The sequence below is a fragment of the Aedes albopictus genome, chromosome 2, assembly GCF_035046485.1.
Source record: "Aedes albopictus strain Foshan chromosome 2, AalbF5, whole genome shotgun sequence".
Taxonomy (NCBI): Eukaryota; Metazoa; Arthropoda; class Insecta; order Diptera; family Culicidae; genus Aedes; species Aedes albopictus.
Genome location: NC_085137.1, coordinates 299,409,556 through 299,429,046, shown reverse-complemented (window position 1 = coordinate 299,429,046; position 19,491 = coordinate 299,409,556). Strand labels below are relative to the sequence as shown.

The 19,491-nt window shown below is 39.9% G+C and overlaps 1 protein-coding gene across 12 annotated transcripts in view; it reads right to left on the bottom strand.

Moving 5' to 3' along the window:
* Positions 1–19,491, bottom strand: part of LOC109423814 (aldehyde dehydrogenase, dimeric NADP-preferring) — a 95,096-nt gene that overhangs the window by 1,232 nt on the left and 74,373 nt on the right. For 5 of the 12 annotated variants that reach the window (XM_062852145.1, XM_062852150.1, XM_062852148.1 and 2 more), the window contains 4 exons: positions 19,023–19,138; positions 14,653–14,788; positions 14,443–14,593; positions 13,816–14,009 (listed from right to left, as the gene is read on the bottom strand). In XM_062852145.1, coding sequence (XP_062708129.1) covers positions 13,995–14,009; positions 14,443–14,593; positions 14,653–14,788; positions 19,023–19,138 — 418 coding nt within the window. In that variant the 3' untranslated portion in view covers positions 13,816–13,994. Of the gene's footprint in view, positions 1–13,815; positions 14,010–14,442; positions 14,594–14,652; positions 14,789–14,948; positions 15,065–15,320; positions 15,437–19,022; positions 19,139–19,491 lie in introns of those variants that run through there. The other 7 variants (XM_029879541.2, XM_029879540.2, XM_062852146.1 and 4 more) reach the window with 7 other exon arrangements.

Below are 19,491 nucleotides of genomic sequence, written 5' to 3'. Positions count from 1 at the left end.
GGGAATTGTTGATAGCCAGCGGGAGTTTCTAACATAGACACTCCGACAACTTCTAAAATATATACAGTCTCCAGAAGCAAAAGTACGAGATTCTTAGGGATATGCAATCAAAAACTAAATAGCAAAAGTACGAGATTCTTAGGGATATGCAATCAAAAACTAAATAAGATAATAGGTGAACTGGCGTAGAATCCATTCTTGGACATTAACATCTTATCTTCGAGTAATGACAATTAAAGTGAATCATAGTGATGTTACCTAACATTTTGAACAATTTCAAAGATATTCTAGAGAACTTTCTGATGGAAAGACTGGTTAAGACAAATATATTTATAGATTCATATGACACTTCTGAATTTTAGGATGTACATTAAGGTGGCCCACACTTATATGAAAAACAAAAATTTCGAAAAATGCCAAGTCTTACCTCCTCAATCAATTGTTTTGGACTCCCAGAAGCTACGTTCAAAATTTGAGCAAAATCGGTTGAGCCTAAGGGGCGCTCAAAACGCTTGAAGTTTGTATGGGAAAACTTGGCCAAATGTATGCAGAAATTTTAAGTTTTCGAATTTTGCCGCTAGGTGGCGCTGTAAGCGTTCAATAATCAAAATTAAATGATATATTTTTTTGTTTTATAAAATTTATTACGATGGTTGATGCTTTCTGGAACATGTACATTAGGGTGGCCCACACTAATATGAAAAACAAAAATTTCGAAAAATGCCAAGTCTTACCTCCTCAATCAATAGTTTTGGACTCCCAGAAGCTACGTTCAAAATTTGAGCAAAATCGGTTGAGCCTAAGGGGGCGCTCAAAACGCTTGAAGTTTGTATGGGAAAACTTGGCCAAATGTATGCAGAAATTTTAAGTTTTCGAATTTTGCCGCTAGGTGGCGCTGTAAGCGTTCAATAATCAAACCCTATGGTATTATTGTAGGTGACTATATGCCAAACAAGTTTGTCGAAGACCGCAAAGTGATCCAACGTCTGTGAAAAAAGTTATACCCTAGGAAAAGTGAGGATAAACTTTATTGTTATTTTTCCAATACATGTAAAGGAATAATATCAATAATGAAATCTCAATACTTTGCCTCACTTTGCCTAGGGTATAACTTTTTTCACAGCCGTCGGATCACTTCGCGGTCTTCGACAAACTTGTTTGGCATATAGTCACCTACAATAATACCATAGGGTTTGATTATTGAACGCTTACAGCGCCACCTAGCGGCAAAATTCGAAAACTTAAAATTTCTGCATACATTTGGCCAAGTTTTCCCATACAAACTTCAAGCGTTTTGAGCGCCCCCTTAGGCTCAACCGATTTTGCTCAAATTTTGAACGTAGCTTCTGGGAGTCCAAAACTATTGATTGAGGAGGTAAGACTTGGCATTTTTCGAAATTTTTGTTTTTCATATTAGTGTGGGCCACCCTAATGTACATGTTCCAGAAAGCATCAACCATCGTAATAAATTTTATAAAACAAAAAAATATATCATTTAATTCAAAAAAATGTCCTGGTACAATCACTAAGAGGAGCGGATCTGGTTGGATGGTTAGAACACTTGACTATCACGCCGAGGACCTGGGATCGAATCCCACTCCCGACAAACTTACAAAATGTGAGTTCTTCCTTCGGAAGGGAAGTAAAGCGTGGGTCCCGAGATGAACTAGCCCAGGGCTAAAAATCTCGTTAATACAGATAAAAAAAAAACACTAAGAGTACTTGTGCCTTTGAGCAAAAAGTCCTTGAGAAATTCGGGTAGGATGTTGATAAAATTTTTGATTAATTTCTTGAATGAATTGCTCCAAGAAATTCTTGATGTAATGTCAGAGGAAATTCAAATAAAAAATTGTAAAAATCTGGATGAGTAACTCTGCTGAAAACATTCTTACAATTTAAAAATAATGAGTGAAAAACATTTGGAAAAATATATGAAGGGATTTTTAGTATCTGGTGGCATTCCTAAAAACACGCCTAGTGTAGATCATAAAAGTATTTCTAATATTTTGTTTAGAAAGTTCTGTCGTTTTCCATAAAGTTCTTTGTTGTATTCTTTTGTTGAACTGTTGAAAAAAAAAAGTTCGACGAAAACCGGGGTGGATTGTCGGGAAAATCCCTTTTTGGTGAAGCTTTAGCATAAATTCCCGGTGAAACTTCTGGTACAGGAAATTCTAGAGAATTTAGAGAATTCGTAGTTTCTAGTTAAACTTCCAATTGAAATTCTCGCGGGAGTTCTAATGAGTATTCAAAAGCATTTGGAGCAATATACATAGTTGTATGATTTATGGAAGAATTCCCGAATAATTGAACTGCCTCTAAATTTTGATGAAAATTACGTTCTCAAAAACAAGTCTTTCAGGAATTCCTGGATAAATTACTGACATATCTAAAAATGTGAGACTTTCATATTGCAATCGCTGATGAAATAACTCAATGCTAGACGATTATCAGACAAAATCTAAGATAAATATCTTAGATTTTGTCTGATAATCGTCTAGCATTGAGTTATTTTAATCTCTTAAATTTCTCCTAAAATTTACGATTTCAGTCTAAAAACCTGCCTGTCTGTGCAGTAGCCATTTACGCTATAATGAAGTACACTGATTTCACCATAAGATTGTCCTAAAAATTGTTTCCAAAATTCTTTCATGAGTAATCTTTTCAGATATTCTGCCAGAAGTTCATCTAGAATGTTTTTTGTGGGTATTCTGTTTCCCAAAAGTACTTACCATGAATTTTTGGAAGAGACTTTAAATATTACTAAGAAATCCACTTATTATTAGATTCGTTCAACAAATCCTACAATCATAGTGTTTTCTCTAGGAATTTCGACCCCCTATTATTATCCTCTTCATTATTGTATTCTGAAATAACTGCATAATTAGTACTAGATGTCATCTATAAATTTAACGATTTTTAATGAAGATGTCGTAACTTCAATGCCCATCATTGGATACGAGACAATCAGATCAAACAACACACGACTTATAAGCTATAGCTAAATATTTAGTAAATTAGTTATAAACTTATTTTCAGGGTCATATGAACACATTGTAAATCCAAGGGTTTGAAAATATTCAATATTATTTCTCTTAAATGTTTCTTAGTAGGTTACGTTTAATTTTTACTGTAAATCATTATATTTCAGAATCGGAATTTTTTTTCAAAAAAAGCTACTTAAATGTTTCTTAGTAGATTACGTTTAATTTTCACTGTAAATCATTATATTTCAGAATCGGGAAATTTTTTAAAAAGCTACCGGGAAAACCGGGAAAAACTCGGGAATTTTATTTGCCGCTCTGAGTGGCCACCCTGCCAAGGATGGAAATCTAGTGATCATGATCAGATTTCGAATGTGTCGCGGTCGAACGGCATCGCGCGATCATAGCAACAACGATAACATTTTGTCGTCAAGCATCATAACAAACTTCGGTCCGAGAAGAATGATTCGCTCGGCATGTCCGGGCGCGATGCGATCGTTATCATGAAGTCGAAATGATAAATTAGTGATTTCATTCACTTTTTGAGCATTCTTGGTGATTCCATATATGCTTATGAACGTATCATTTCGAATCATGAATGCGGTTTACGGGTGCGTAAGTGGCAAAAAATGTGATGAATAAAATTTATCATGACTTGTAACATGATCCGATAACGGGTCATCACGCGATAAAGTGTGCATCAGATGCTTTAATTGTTCTGTGATACGAGCACGGTGTGAGGCGTCGGCATCATGCTACTGCAAGAACAAGGCTATCTTGGATTATTCGTATCCTGTATCATTTATCGCTTGAAGTGATTTTCTGCCATCCTTGCACCCTGCCATAAGTAAGTAAGTTAATTTGGGATAATTATAGGCTTCACATTACAACATTTGATCGTAATGTTAGCTAACATTTGCTGTCTTTCAAGAAAATTCAAAAATGAGAAAATGATTTTTTTGCGTGATGTAGGGTAAACAGGTATAATATGCCACCCTAATAAGCAGAAACGGCAATATTTCTGAAACTAGCCCCTTATTGCACCGATTGTCCACTGCAAATTTATGTTCTTAAAGTCAATAAAGTGTTGCATGCGAATGTGGCCTTTGGAAGGGCGGCTATGGAAGCATTAAAACTTAAGTTTACAGTTTCAAAACAACCGGGGCAATACGCCCCATCAAGGGAAGAAAAACGTTCAGACCCGCAGTAGAAATGTCCGATGGGATATCACATGCCTATGCTAGGAGGGTCTTTCAACAACTGTTTAACGGCATACAAGTTGCAAAATAGCACATGGGAACAGAACTACCCAACTAACATTTATCGTGAATGTGATGCTGATTTACTATGTTGTACATATGGACGGAAGCTAGCTACTATGCAAGCCCTATACTAATGAATCTGGCGAACTTAATCCACATGCTAGTCCACATGTATATGCTGTGCGAGCAGCTTCTATGCCACGAAGTCATAGCTCTTTTCTCGCCTCCTAGGTAACCACTAACTGAATAACATCTTGAGAAGGCGCTTTTTCAGCCTTTTCGCAGTTGTTAAATAATAGTTATACGGCATCCCCAAATTAAGCGATTTAATATAATTAGGTTATGGATACTGTGACGCAATACATGTGGAACTAGAATTATCACTTTTAAAATTGAATAATTAAAGTACTTGCCGCTACTTGGAATCGAACTCCCGGTCTCCGTATCCACTGGTCCCGATGATGTCCTCGCTGCCACACTGCTATATGTAAATAGCATAGAAAATAGCCCGTTTTGTTTTACTCCAGACAAGGCTTCATAATTGTGCCACAAGAAACCTTACCCAACTTCATCTAGCTGCAAAAGCTTGTGAAACGTCAAACGCAATAATGTTTACATAGAGCTTGCTGACGTTTATTAAACTTTCTCTTTCAAACATGCAGGCGGAATAGGATTTGTTGCCATCAGGAAAGGTTTCCCGATGAAAACAAATCCTATCCCGCCTGCATGCTTGAAAGAGAAAGGTGAATAAACGTCAGCAAGCTCTATTGAACAAGCTGTGTGGTTGCGCCAACAGATTCTATTCCACAGCTTCTAGCTGAAAGAGTGTTCTTTAAACGACTACGAAGCGCTGCTGTTTTGTGTTTTGGCAACATTACAAAACGTGCTGTATAAAAGCAGCTGTTGTAGTGGCTGGGACTCTTACTCGATTTGCACATCTTCCGGCATTGAATTAAAGTGCAATAAAAGCAACCCAAATAATTTCACAGCACATACATGGATAGCTGTAAAGAATTTGTGTAATAGCTATATATCCCGCTTAAAGTTTGTTTTGACAATAATGTTTACATCCGACAAGTCATGTTGGTAAACCAACAGTTTCTTTATTACAGCTTTTAGCTGTAATGATATCGCATAACGGCCTTTAATGCGCTGCTGGTTTGGGGATTTGTCAGTATAACGAATTGTACTGTATAGTAGCAGCTGTTTTGTTAGTGGGGACTCCTATTCGATTTGTTCAAGTTTTCACATCTTCCGGAAAATCTCCCGGAGTTGGAATAGAGTGGAGTAAAGGCAGCCCCAGTGACAAGCAATGGATTTCTGAAAACCGAGTTTGGTAACTGTATGGTGTTTGTTTTGCAGTCGAATATTAGCTTATGATTTATATTTGACTAGCTTCCCTTTTATTCAGCGTTGACTGCTTTTATTCGATGGTTACACAACAGAAAGCAAATGACTGAAGCTTATAGCGCTGAAAATGCTAGTTGGGTAGCTTCGTTTACAATGAAGTCTGATTACGAAAGGCAAAATATTACGTCAAAACCCTCGTTTTCAGACTTTTTTGATATTTTTATTGCTATTCTGTACCAATCAACAAACAGACCATATTGATGGTAATTATTATTTAATATTCAAGATTGATAATCGATCACGCATGTAAAAATCACTTAAATTGCTAGAAAACAAAGAGGTGAGGGGGGGGGGGGGGGCGTTTGCCCCGGTGGGGCGCATAATACCCATTTACCCTAAGTACTATTTGTTTAAAGTAAGTCACAGTGATTTCCGCGCAACCAAAACCTGCGCTGCCGAGACTCTTCTGCTACATGTGTGTTGCTTGGAAGAATGCCTGGAAGCCTTATTGTAAGAATTCCTAATGGGATCTCTGAGTAAACTCCCGAAGAAAATGCTGAAGGGATTTCTGATGGACCCGGTATTCCATCAGAAATCCGTCCAGCATTTTCTTCGGGAGTTTCAGGCAACTTCTTTGAGAAATTCCAGGAGAAATTTCTGGAGAAATACCTACACAAAACTCGGAAGGAGATCCCTGGTGAAATTCCTGAAGGAATCCAAAGGTAAGTCTTAAAGCAATCGTTGAAAGGAACCCTTGAGGCATTCCCGGGAGAATTTCTAAGGAACTTTTCTGACATTTTTTACGAAACTCTGGAGGGCTTTCTGAAGCAACATCCTCAAAACACCCCTGGAAAAACTTCCAAAGAAATCTTAGAAAAAGTTCTTGAAAAAATCAACGGATAACTTCTTGAAGGATTTTTTAGAGAAAAAAAAAACAATCACAGGATATATTCCTTTAAGAACCGCAGGACCAATTTCTTTGTGCTCCTACAAAGGGAGTATTCTTGAAGAGAATTATAGAGGGTTCCTGAACAAATCCATGGATGAACTCCTATAAGATTTCTTGGAGATAATTATGAAAGAATTCCTGGTTGACTTCTTGTTGAATTTCCTGGCTCCTGTACGCATTCCTCTAAAATTATTCCAAAGAATTCAAATACAAATCACTGGAGGTTTTTTTTTTTAAAATTCTTGAAGTAATTCAGGTACTCCTGGAGAAATGCTTCAATGCATCCGTGAAAAAGATAATGGAAACATTTATTAAATTACTAAAGGAACCCCTAGAAAAATTTCTGGAGGAATTTCTGAAGGACATCCTCGAGAAACGCCTGGAAAAAATCCTGGCAGAATCCCTGGAGGAATTTCTGGTGGAAACCAGCGAAAAATTCTAGGATGAATTCTTGGTGAAATTCCTGGAGCAACTCCTAGGGGAATTATGAGAGGAATCTTTGAAGAAATTTCTGAAGAAATCCCTTGAGAATTTCCTGGAGGAATTCGCAGAGGAATTTCTGGAGGAGTTCCTGGAGGATTCCTTGGAGGTATTTCTGTAGGGGAGAATTCCCGGAGGAAGATCTGGAGAATCCTTATTAAAGACTCTGGCGGAATCCTAGGCAGAGACCTAGGGAAAATCCCTAAAAAAAATCCCTGGAGGAGCTTCTGCATGAATTTTCGGAGGATAAATTCCTGGTGGAATTCCAGGAGGATTCCTTGGAGGGATTTCTGGAGGAATCCCTGGAGAATTTCATGGAGAAAATTCTGGAGGAATTCCTAAAGCATTTCTTGAAGAAATTCCTGGGAAAAATCCTGAAGAAATTACTTGAGAAATTCCTGTAAGAATTTCCGAATTGTAGAGAAATCCCTGGAGAAATTACTGTGAACATTTCTGAAGGAATTCCTGGAGGAATTCTTGAATCAATACCTGCAGGAATTCCTAGTGAAATTAATGGAAAAATTGCTGGGGTAATTCCTGAAGGAATCTCTGGGAGAATTCTTGGAGGAATCCCTAGATTAATCCCCGGAGAAATTCTTTGAGGAATCTCTAGATTAATGCTGGAAGAATCCCTAGAGAAATCCTTTGAGGAATCTTTGGAGGAATCCCTGGAAGAATTCCTGGAGGTATGCCTTTAGAAATTCCCGAAGGAATCTCTAAAGGAGCCCCTGAAGAAATCTCCAAAGGAAATCCTGGAGAAATCTCTGGAAGAATTCCTAGAAGAATCTATAGAAGAAATTCTGGAGGAATCTTTGTAGGAATTCCCGGAGGAATCCCTGGAGGAATTCTTGAAGGAATCCCTGGAGAAATTTCTGGAGGAATCCCAGGAGGAGTTTTTGAATAAATGCCAGGAAGCACATCGCATAAAGAATTCCTGGAAGAATCCCTGCAGCAGGAGGAAGCAATCCCAAGAGGAATTCATAAGGGAATCCCTAAACAATTCCTGGAGGAAGTCATAAAGTCCTGAAGAAGTTACTGAAAGAATTTTAGGAGGAGCTCTTCAAAGAATTCCTGAAGGAATTCCAAGAAGAGTTCCTGGAGTAATCATTGAACGTATTTTAAAAATAACAGCTGGAGTTGTTTGCTTCGGCAAATCTGAGCGTCTGTTCTCCAGGAGGAGCGGCTCACAACAGCGTCTGATCCCCATGTAAGGGGCGGCTGATCTACGTCCGAGTGCCAGGGAAGGACTCTAAGCTAAGCCGCTAAGCACTATGCTCCTCCGGAAAGTAGGGGGTTGGTGTCAGGTCCTACGAGCCAGCAGTAAAAAACCATTGTAGTGGAAAATCAGCAATAGATAAATACGAACCGAGACCAACGGCAACGACCCCAGCGAACAAAAAGGACTTGCGATTGGAAACTCGGTACGTGGAACTGCCGATCTTTCAACTTCATTGGGAGCACCCGCATACTCGCCGATATACTGAAGGACCGCGGGTTCGGAATCGTAGCGCTGCAGGAGGTGTGTTGGACAGGATCCATGGTGCGAACGTTTAGAGGTAATCATACCATCTACCAGAGTTGCGGCAACACACGCGAGCTGGGAACAGCTTTCATAGTGATGGGTGATATGCAGAGGCGCGTGATCAGTTGGTGGCCGATCGACGAAAGAATGTGCAGGTTGAGAATCAAGGGCCGATTCTTCAACATCTGCATAATAAACGTGCACAGCCCTCACTCCGGAAGCACTGATGATGACAAAGACGCATTTCACGCGCAGCTTGAACGCGAGTACGACCGCTGCCCAAACCACGACGTCAAGATCATCATAGGGGATCTAAACGCTCAGGTAGCCAGGAGGAGGAATTCAGACCGACGATTGGAAAGTTCAGCGCCCACCAGCTGACGAACGAAAATGGCCTACGTCTCATCGATTTCGCCGCCCCCAAGAACATGACCATTCGAAGTACCTTCTTCCAGCACAGTCTCCCGTATCGTTAGACCTGGAGATCACCACAACAAACGGAATCGCAAATCGACCACGTTCTGATTGATGGACGGCACATCTCCGACATTATCGACGTCGGGACCTATCGTGGCGCTAATATCAACTCTGATCACTACCTGGTGATGGTTAAACTGCGCCCAAACTCTCCGTTATTAACAATGTACAGTACCGGCGGCCGCCCCGGTACGATCTAGAGCGACTGAGGCAACTGGATGTCGCCACCGCATACGCGCAGAATCTCGAGGCAGCGTTGCCGGACGAGGGTGTGCTCGATGTGGCCCCTCTAGAGGACTGCTGGAGTACAGTCAAAGCAGCCATCAACATCGCAGCCGAGAGCACCATCGGGTACGTAGAACGGAGTCGACGAAACGATTGGTTCGACGAGGAGTGCAGAGCGGTTCTGGAGGAGAAGGATGCAGCGCGGGCGGTAATGCTGCAGCATGAAACCCGACAGAATGTGGAGCGATACAGACAGAAGCGGAAGCAACAGACCCGTCTCTTCCGGGAGAAAAAGCGCCGCCTGGAAGAAGCGGAGGGTGAGGAAATGGAACTGATATGCCGTTCACAAGAAACACGTAAGTTCTACCAGAAGCTCAACGCATCCCGCAAAGGCTACGTGCCGCAAGCCGAAATCTGCAGGGATAAGGACGGCAGCCTCCTGACGAACAAACGTGAGGTGATCGAAAGGTGGAAGCAGCACTTCGACGAGCACCTGAATGGCGAAGAGAATGTAGGCATGGAGGACCAAGGCAGCGGAGGAAATGACTATGTTGGTGCAGCAGAGGACGGGAACGAACCAACTCCCACGCTGAGGGAAGCTAAGGATGCCATTCATCAGCTCAAAACCAACAAAGCGGCTGGTAAGGACAGTTTCGCAGCAGAACTCATCAAGATGGGCCCGGAAAAGTTGGCCACCTGTCTGCACCAGTTAGTAGTCAAGATCTGGGAAACCTAACAGCTACCGGAGGAGTGGAAGGAAGGGATAATCTGTCCCATCCACAAGAAAGGCGACAAGTTAATGTGTGAGAACTTTCGAGCGATCACTATTTTGAATGCCGCCTACAAAGTGCTATCCCAGATCATCTTCCGTCGTCTTTCACCTAAAGTAAATGAGTTCGTGGAAAGTTACCAAGCCGGTTTCATCGACGGCCGGTCGACAACGGACCAGATCTTCACCGTACGGCAAATCCTCCATAAATGCCGTGTTTTTTTTTTTTTTTTTTATTTGTGAATTTTAACTTAATGCTAATTCTTCACACATAAATGCCGTGAAAACCAGGTCCCAACGCATCACCTGTTCATCGACTTTAAAGCGGCCTACGACAGTATCGACCACACAGAGCTATGGAAAATTATGGACGAGAACGGCTTTCCCGGGAAGCTGACTAGACTGATAAGAGCAACGATGGACGGTGTGCAGAACAGCGTAAGGATTTCGGGTGAACCATCCAGTTCATTCGAATCTCGACGCGGACTGCGGCAAGGTGATGGACTTTCCTGATTACTATTCAACATCGCCCTGGAAGGTGTTATGCGACGAGCCGGGCTCAACAGCCGGGGTACGATCTTCACGAAATCCGGCCAATTTGTCTGTTTTGCGGATGACATGGATATCATTGCTAGAACATTTGGAACGGTGGCAGAACTGTACACTCGCCTGAAACGCGAAGCAGCAAAGGTCGGACTGGTGGTGGATGCGGCTAAGACAAAGTACATGCTGGTAGGTGGGACTGAGCGAGACAGGACAAGCCTTGGCAGCAATGTTACGATAGACGGGGATACTCTCGAGGTGGTAGAAGAATTCGTCTACCTCGGTTCCTTGCTAACGGCGGACAATAACGTGAGCCGTGAAATCCGCAGGCGCATCATCAGTGGAAGTCGTGCCTACTATGGGCTCCAGAAGAAACTGCGGTCAAAAAAGATTCACCCCCGCACCAAATGTACCATGTACAAGACGTTAATAAGACCGGTGGCTCTCTACGGACACGAAACATGGACCATGCTCGAGGAGGACCTGCAAGCACTCGGAGTTTTCGAGCGACGGGTGCTAAGGACGATCTTCGGCGGCGTGCAGGAGAACGGTGTGTGGCGGAGAAGGATGAACCACGAGCTCGCTGCACTTTACGGCGAACCCAGCATCCAGAAAGTGGCCAAAGCCGGAAGGATACGATGGGCAGGGCATGCTGTAAGAATGCCGGACAACAACCCTGCAAAGTTGGTGTTTGCTAACCATCCGGTTGGTACAAGAAGGCGTGGAGCGCAGAGAGCACGATGGGCGGACTAGGTGGAGCGTGATCTGGCGAGTGTTGGGCGTGACCGACGTTGGAGAGCTGCAGCTGCAAATCGAGTATTATGGCGGCAAATTGTTGATTCAGTATCATCATGAATTTGATGTTACCTAAATAAATGAAATGAAATCTTTGTAGGAGCAGCAGGGAGTATTCTTGAAGGGAATTATAGAGGGTTCCTGAACAAATCCGTGGATGAACTCCTATAAGATTTCTTGGAGATAATTATGAAAGAATTCCTGGTTGACTTTTTGTTGAATTTCCTGGTTCCTGTACGCATTCCTCTAAAATTATTTTAAAAAATTCTAATACAAATCACTGGAGGATTTTTTTCTAGAAATTCTTGAAGTAATTCAAAATAAGTTCAGGTATTTCTGGAGAAATGCTTGAATGCATCCGTGAAAAAGATAATGAAAAAAATCATTAAATTACTAAAGGAACCCCTAGAAAACTTTCTGGAGGAATTTCTGAAGGAATCCATGAAGCAATTGCTGGAGAAATCTTTGCAGGACATCCTCGAGAAACGCCTGGAAAAAATCCTGGCAGAATCCCTAGAGGAATTTCTGGTGGAAACTAGGGAAAAACTCTTGGATGAATTCTTGGTGAAATTCCTGGAGCAACTCCTAGAGGAATTATGAGAGGAATCCTTGAAGAAATTTCTGAAGAAATCCCTTGAAAATTTCCTGGAGGAATTCGCAGGGGAATTTTTGAAGGAATTCCTGGATGATTCCATGGAGGTATTTCTGTAGGAATGACTGAGAGAATTCTCGGAGGAAGATCTGGAGAAATTCTAGAAGGAATGCATAGAGCATTTCCTGGAGAAATGCCTCAAGGAGTTCTGGAGAAATGCCTGGAGGAATGTCTGTAGGCATTCCTAGAGGAATCCTAATTGGAGTCTCTGGAGGAATCCTAGGCAGAATCCTTGTGAAAATCCCTAAAAAACCCTGGAGGAGCTTCTGGATGAGTTTCTGGAGGAGACATTCCTGGTGGAATTCCAGGAGGATTCCTTGGAGAAATTTCTGGAGGACTCCCTAGAGAAATTCATTGAGAAAATTCTGGAGGAATTCCTAAACCATTTCTTGAAGAAATTCCTGGGAAAATCCTGAAGGAATTACTGGATAAATTCCTGGAAGAATTTCTGAAGGATTCCCTGGGGGATTTCTAGAGAAACTCCAGGAGAAATTACTGTAAACATTTCTGAGGGCATTCTTGAATCAATAACTTCAGGAATACCTAGGAAAATTATTGGATAATTTGCTAGGGTAATTCCTGAAGGATGTAAAATAATGCCTGGAGGAATCCCTAGAGAAATCCTTTGAGGAATCCCTAGATTATTGCTGGAGAAATCCCTAGAAATATCCTTTGAGGAATCTTCGGAGGAACCCATGGAAGAATTTCTGGAGGCATGCCTTTAGGAATTCCCGGATCTCTAAAGGAACTCCTTAAGGAATCTCCAAAAGGAATTCCTGGAGAAGTCTCTGGAAGAATTCCTAGAAGAATCTATAGAAGAAATTCTGGAGGAATCATTGTAGGAATTTCCGGAGGAATCCCTGGAGAAATTCTTGAAGAAATCCCTGGAGAAATTTCTGGAGGAATCCCAGGAGGAGTTTTTGAAGAAATGCCAGGAAGCACATCGCATAAAGAATTCTTGGAGAAATCCTTAAGGAGTCCTAAAAAAAATTCGTGGAAGAATTCCTGGAAGAATCCCTGCAGCAGGTCCTGAAGAAACCCCAGCAGGAAACAATCCCAAGAGGAATTCATAAGGGAATCCCTAAACAATTCCTGGAGGAAGTCCTAGATTAATTCCTGAAGAAGTTACTGAAAGAATTTTAGGAGGAGCTCTTCAAAGAATTCCTGAAAAAGTTCCAAGAAGAGTTCCTGGAGTAATCATTGAACGTATTTTAAAAATAATAGCTGGAGTTGTTTCTGAAAGAATCACTCATGGGATTCTCGAGTGAATCCATGGGGAAATTCCTGAAGAGACCCTACGAGGGATCGCGGAAGCTTTTCCTTGGAAAATCCCACGAGAATTCCAGAATCCATGTCTGCAGTAATTCTGTGCGAATTATATAAGGAATCCTTGGATAGACTCCTAAAGGTTTTTTTTTTATCTATATTAACGCGATTTTTGGCCCTATGCTACTTCATCTCGGGACGGAAAACATCGGAATTTTATTTGTGTCCAGAAAGGTATAAGAATTTATTTTTTAGGTGACCCATCTTGCCTCCCTTACCATATTGTTCTTTGCGTGTTTGCAGCAATATCTGGAATATTCTTCATTGGCTGTATGTTAAAGCATTTCTACTAAAAATCTTTATTTTTTCGAGAGGCGTTCATATTTAAGAGTGTTTCCAAAACATTCATTTATATCCAAGTGCGCAGAAAATAATACATTCAAAGGTAGTGCAGAAGTTTATTTGTGTCTTGTGTATCCATAACATCTTCCAATTTTGAAAATAATGCATAGCTTGTAAGATGCAGTAAAATAAAACAAAACTGTTCAGTGGAATCCAATAAACTTTATTTCTTATCATAAAGGATGATTTTTTTTGCAAGTCTGCAGTAACATTTATCACACAATTTAGTTCTCATAATACATTATAAAATGTTGGAAATACAACTAATTGATGTTTTTGTGCAAATATAGCGTGTCAATTTTTCTTATCGGAAAAAAGCTTTTAGTGCGCACGCCTCTGAAATGGGAAAAAATATTGTGAATTAGAACAGTTTGTTGCATTCCACTAAATGTATTAGAAGCAGAGAAATGCAAAGCTATCAATGCCGCCATGTTCCGTTGTATGATGGTCAATCTTTGCATAAAGAACTTCTAACAAGATCATTTTCTATTTTCAAAAGAAAATCCATCAAGCAACGATTTGGCATGGCATTAAAGAAAAAAGCAAATTATAGCAAACGATACACAACACTGAATGCTTAGCGTGACGAAACAAGCAAAGTTTTTGAATTTACTAAGTTTGACATGATAATGCAGCCATATCGTTTCTGCTGAATTGGTACGTGTATGACAAGCCGCAATGAATCATACATGTAATATTAATTCAGCATGTGGAGGCCACAAATATAATTTTTCCCACTTATAACGTTCAAAAATACGTTTATATTTACCTTCACAATAGAGCTCACGATCAGTGCTGTGGCAGCTCCGATACCGAACATCAGCACGTATGGCAGGAACTTCATCGACAGTCCTTGGCGCTTCTTCAACAGCGTCGTCAGGAAGGACAGTTTACTGTCCGAATAAGGCGGGTATCGAGAACTGAAATAATGTTTTTCTTAATATGTGATACGGCAGCAAAAAGTAATGAAAGTTCTTACGAGGCCAACTTCTCTCCGATGGGGTTGAAGTCCTTCGCCAAGCACGACTTCCTGTGGACGAACGTATCGAACGAGTACTTTCCGTGATAGGCTCCCATTCCACTGGGTCCAACACCTCCGAATGGCAATGTTTCAACTGTGGTGACGAAAGAACTTGGATTAGGTAGTGCACTAAAACTTGGAAAATATGTAACATTCGTTATTCAATAGAAACCAATCGCCAATTAGGAACAAACAGATTGAAGTAACATACAAATAGGTATTACATCTAACTCCTACTTAAGATTAGTTCCAACCTGCGTAATGCGTTAAGGTATCGTTGATGCAGATTCCTCCGCACGAGGTGTTAGAAATTATAGTATTTGTGTCAGTTTTGTTGTTGCTAAAGATGTACATCGACAGTGCCTTGTCTCTGGCGGGTTCGTTCGAAATAAGCGAGACATTCGTTAGTGAGTTTTTGAAAATAGTTGGGGTCTTTTGATAATTCAGGCCGGTGGTGATTTAGAACTACAGAAGCTGTCAAACTACGGATCATGTATGAGAATGAGAAATAATAGGAACCAGGAATTGGGTTGTGTTATGATGTTTCAAATTGGAAATGTTCTACAAGATATGACCATAGCCGACAGTTGTAGTGGGATACCGAAAGTACTAAAAGCAAATCAAACCTGCGAAATGCATCATCGTGTCGTTAATGCACACTCCACCACTAACGGTGTTCGATATAATTGTATGTTTATCGTTGTTAGCCTTACTGAAGACGTACAGAACCAAGGGTTTATCTCTGGTTAAGAATAAATACCGCAACAACATTATTTTATTTAAAATTATGCCTGGAGGTAGCAGTGTGGGAGAGTGAATGATACAATAATACTTGCATGGATTTTGTATAAACGCCTAATCATATATCAATCCAAAGTTTGAATAACTAGGGTGCGTGTACCAATTATGGCACTCCATAAGGAAAACTATTCGTACAAAAGTAAGACCAACGAATGTCACCAATATGTTAAAAGATAGTTTAGTTTCCATACTTTACAGGAAAAATATAAAAACGGAGCCAAAACTTTTAGTATTTATTACAGCGTGTGCCAGTTATGGCTACATTTTTTAACTTCGGTTCCTTTTCGCACTATTTGCATGCATTTCTTATAGGATTAGCCATAATTGATACACTTTGGCGAAAAAGGGTGCAAGGAAGCCGAAATTTTAAGGAAAATGATTTATTTCTACCATAATTTGAGCGAAATGTGGACTTTAAATGAGTGCAACCATCTTTTGTGAACGTGATCTGTTGTTCACAATTTTTTTTCTTGCTGGTTTACGCCGTTAAAGGGTGAAAATCAACTATGGTGAATGATTGGTACTATAACCATAATTGGAACACTTACCCTAGTATGTATGACAACACGGAGAGCATTGAATTACCAATTATTCAACATGTTCTACAAGTAACCACTCGTAGTATTTGCAGTAGCAACAAATTCAACTGATTTAATAGGTTATTGTTAGGTTATGAATGTATAGTACACCTGGGAAATGTTCTCTGAATTAAAAAATACAGAAAAGCTTTGAGAGCCCATACATATAACCGAAGCACACGGTATTCAGCAAGACCATGCTGATTGCTGATGGTGACGGGTTCAATTCCAGGTCAGTCCAGTATTGGCTTCCTTGGGTATTAAGAATGTACCATCATACCTGCCACATGATATACTAGAAACCACAAAAAAGTAAGTAAAACCTCATAAAACACAGCTGAGAATCTGATCTGCTGCTCTCTAGAAGATCTTTACTTCAATTCCAGGCTTTCAGAAGAACTTTTTGTCATTCTAGCTGCCAATAGGATATTTTTTCTAGTTTTACCAATAGGGGATTGGCTGACGCTGAAACTGCTAATTTTTATCAGAGATTTCTCTGGTGCCTATTTTCTTCAATACTTCATTGAAGACAGATTTTACTTTCATCAAATGAGTGATTTTGTACAGCTATTATTTTCTTTGAGGCCTTCCGGGTCATTTATGATCATACTAGGACCAGGACCGTACCCGGAAAAGAGTCCACATACCCTCAAAATGGTCTTGCTAAATAAACTAATATCTTTTTCTTCTTCTTGGCGTAACGTCCTCACTGGGACAAAGCCTGCTTCTCAGCTTAGTGTTCTATGAGCACTTCCACAGTTATTAACTGAGAGCTTCCTCTGCCAATGACCATTTTGCATGTGTATATCGTGTGGCAGGCACGAAGATACTCTATGCCCAAGGAAGTCAAGGAAATTTCCTTTACGAAAAGATCCTGGACCGACCGGGAATCGAACCCGTCACCCTCAGCATGGTCATGCTGAATACCCGTGCGTTTACCGCCTCGGCTATATGGGCCAAAATAAACTAATATGTATCCGCTAATTTCAACGTTTATAGAAATATAAATTATAGACACGAAGCACATTACATTCTATATAAATTTATAAATACCAGGCAGATATATGCCTCAGGATTAAGGTTAAAGAATTCGTCATAGATATTATTTAAATTTCGAACGCAGTTTTCTCGTTCAAAACACAGATGTTCGTTATTGTAGTGACCAAAAATTTTATATTAACAAAATTTATATCAAGCAAGTTAGATGAATAGTTGATTTGTCTGAGCACTAGGCAAGAATATCTTGCATGCTGTTTCGTTCGAGTAATAAAAAAATGTGAGTAAAAATATAAACTTTATGTAAATTTATTACGATAAGTTTTGTGCGCGATTTTCGTTCAGTGTAAAGCATTGTCCAGTTTGAATCCGAACGCAAAGTAAAATTTATTGTGACGCTCTAAATGATCATAATCATCATTCTTTTACAGCAGTCATGAGCATGAGCATGAGCATGAGCATAGATGACTACACAATTCGTAGTTGCTACTCCGTGATTGACCAAAGCAATCGAAATTGCACAAGGAACCAAAGAATAGGGCTTGGGACTAGCTTACTATTCCTAATGTGCACAGTTCGAGAGCTCTCAATTATAAATCATTCTTTTACAGCAGTCAGACCATAAACTAGTCCTCTGTTAATGGTGAAAATTTCATCGATTTTCTTGCAACGAGTGCAAAGTTATTTCAAATTTAAGTCAAGAGAAGGAAAAAAAACTTGCACAAACACGTTGAAAATTTAGCGTGGTGAGGTCCGACAGTCGCCAAAATGTGAATATCTCCAAAACCATTACGTGTGATGTACTCACATGTTGTTAACCATGCCATGAGGAAGTGTCCCTGGAAGATTGAAGTTTGTGTTCATGGATTAATCTGCTTGGAATTTCTAGATTTGGCAGCAAGCTCGAGCTCTGAGCATCGTTTTCTCATATCACGATAATGACAACAAATGTGTACAAGGACGATAGCCTCAAGAATCGCGTGCTGCTTTTCAAAAATGCACACGGGACATCTATAGAGGTTTGAGCTACTTTGGCGAGCTATCACGACTGCCGGAGATATTCAGTGGTATCATCACGGATGGATAGTGTTTATGAACGAAAAAACACTCTAATTTCGCCTCTTTGGAATTCACTGAGTTACCCTTAACATTGCAAGAAGAGAAATGTTTGGCAAAGTTTCTTCGGATTCCTAATCAGACTGGTACATAGAGGGTCTCAAGACACTACAGAGATGACCCGATTGTGAAACAAATACGCCGAAGGGGTTGGTGTTAAAATTTACTACCATTGTGCAGATTTTTAAGGATGTTAACACGAAAAAATGAGAAAATGTATGAAAAATTAAATTAAATGATTTCAATGATATTTTCCATGAAACTACAATAAATTATCTTCGCTTTGAGGGCTTAACCTTTTCTGTTTGTTATGATATACGTGATTATCTGCGTCCGGATTCTGGGCAATGCCTTACGGCATGCGATATAAGAAAAAAATCTAAGAAAGCGTTTGAATATGTTCTGGTTTTGAAGTTCGATCAGACACATTGAGCCTGGAAAACTCAATCCAAGAGAACGTGTTTGAGATCAGAGATTTTGAATAGTTGAAAAAGAAAATCTCTAGTCACTACAGTTATGAAAATGTATTCACATTGTTCCAGATGGAGAATGGAATACAGTGAATACATTTTCATCAAAAACTTGTATCTATGTTTTAGAAGAGAAAACTGCTTTCGAAATTTTAATGATGACGGTGATATCAATGACGAATCCTTCAACCTGAAATGGTCGTGTCGTTTTGAAATGCAGTACATACTTATCAGAAAACACATACTATAAATCCAATCTGATTAGTTTCATAAATCCAACATAGCTTCAAAACAACGGCTGCGGTACATTCTTTTTTACTATCACAAGCTTGTACATAACTTCCCGATTATTATAAAAACCTCTAACCTGCACAGTGCATCATTGTGTCGTTGATGCAAACTCCACCGCTAGTAGTATTAGTAACCAGTGCCTTCTGATCCGTTCTATTCTTACTAAAGATGTACAAAGCTAGCGGTTTGTTTCTAGTATACGGTTGAAAGGGAGAAAGCATATAAATAAAGGATTAATTCTACAGGATGGAACCACCACCAGATTTCGATGAAGTAATTTTACGATGAATAAGTGAGACATTTTCTTTTCAAACCCAAAATCATTTTATCATCAATGTATCCCGCGAACAAAAATATCTTAGTCGTGAATTCCTTTCGGATAGATATATCCTGTTAAGTATCACATATAGGATTAAAAACAGTGATCAATTTGTCCAACACTTGAAATCATTTTCGAAAGATTTTACGGTGCAGTATGATGAAAGGACAAGGACGTTTGAAACAACAATAAAAGCGAGAATGATGTTTTGTTCAATTTTGCTAAC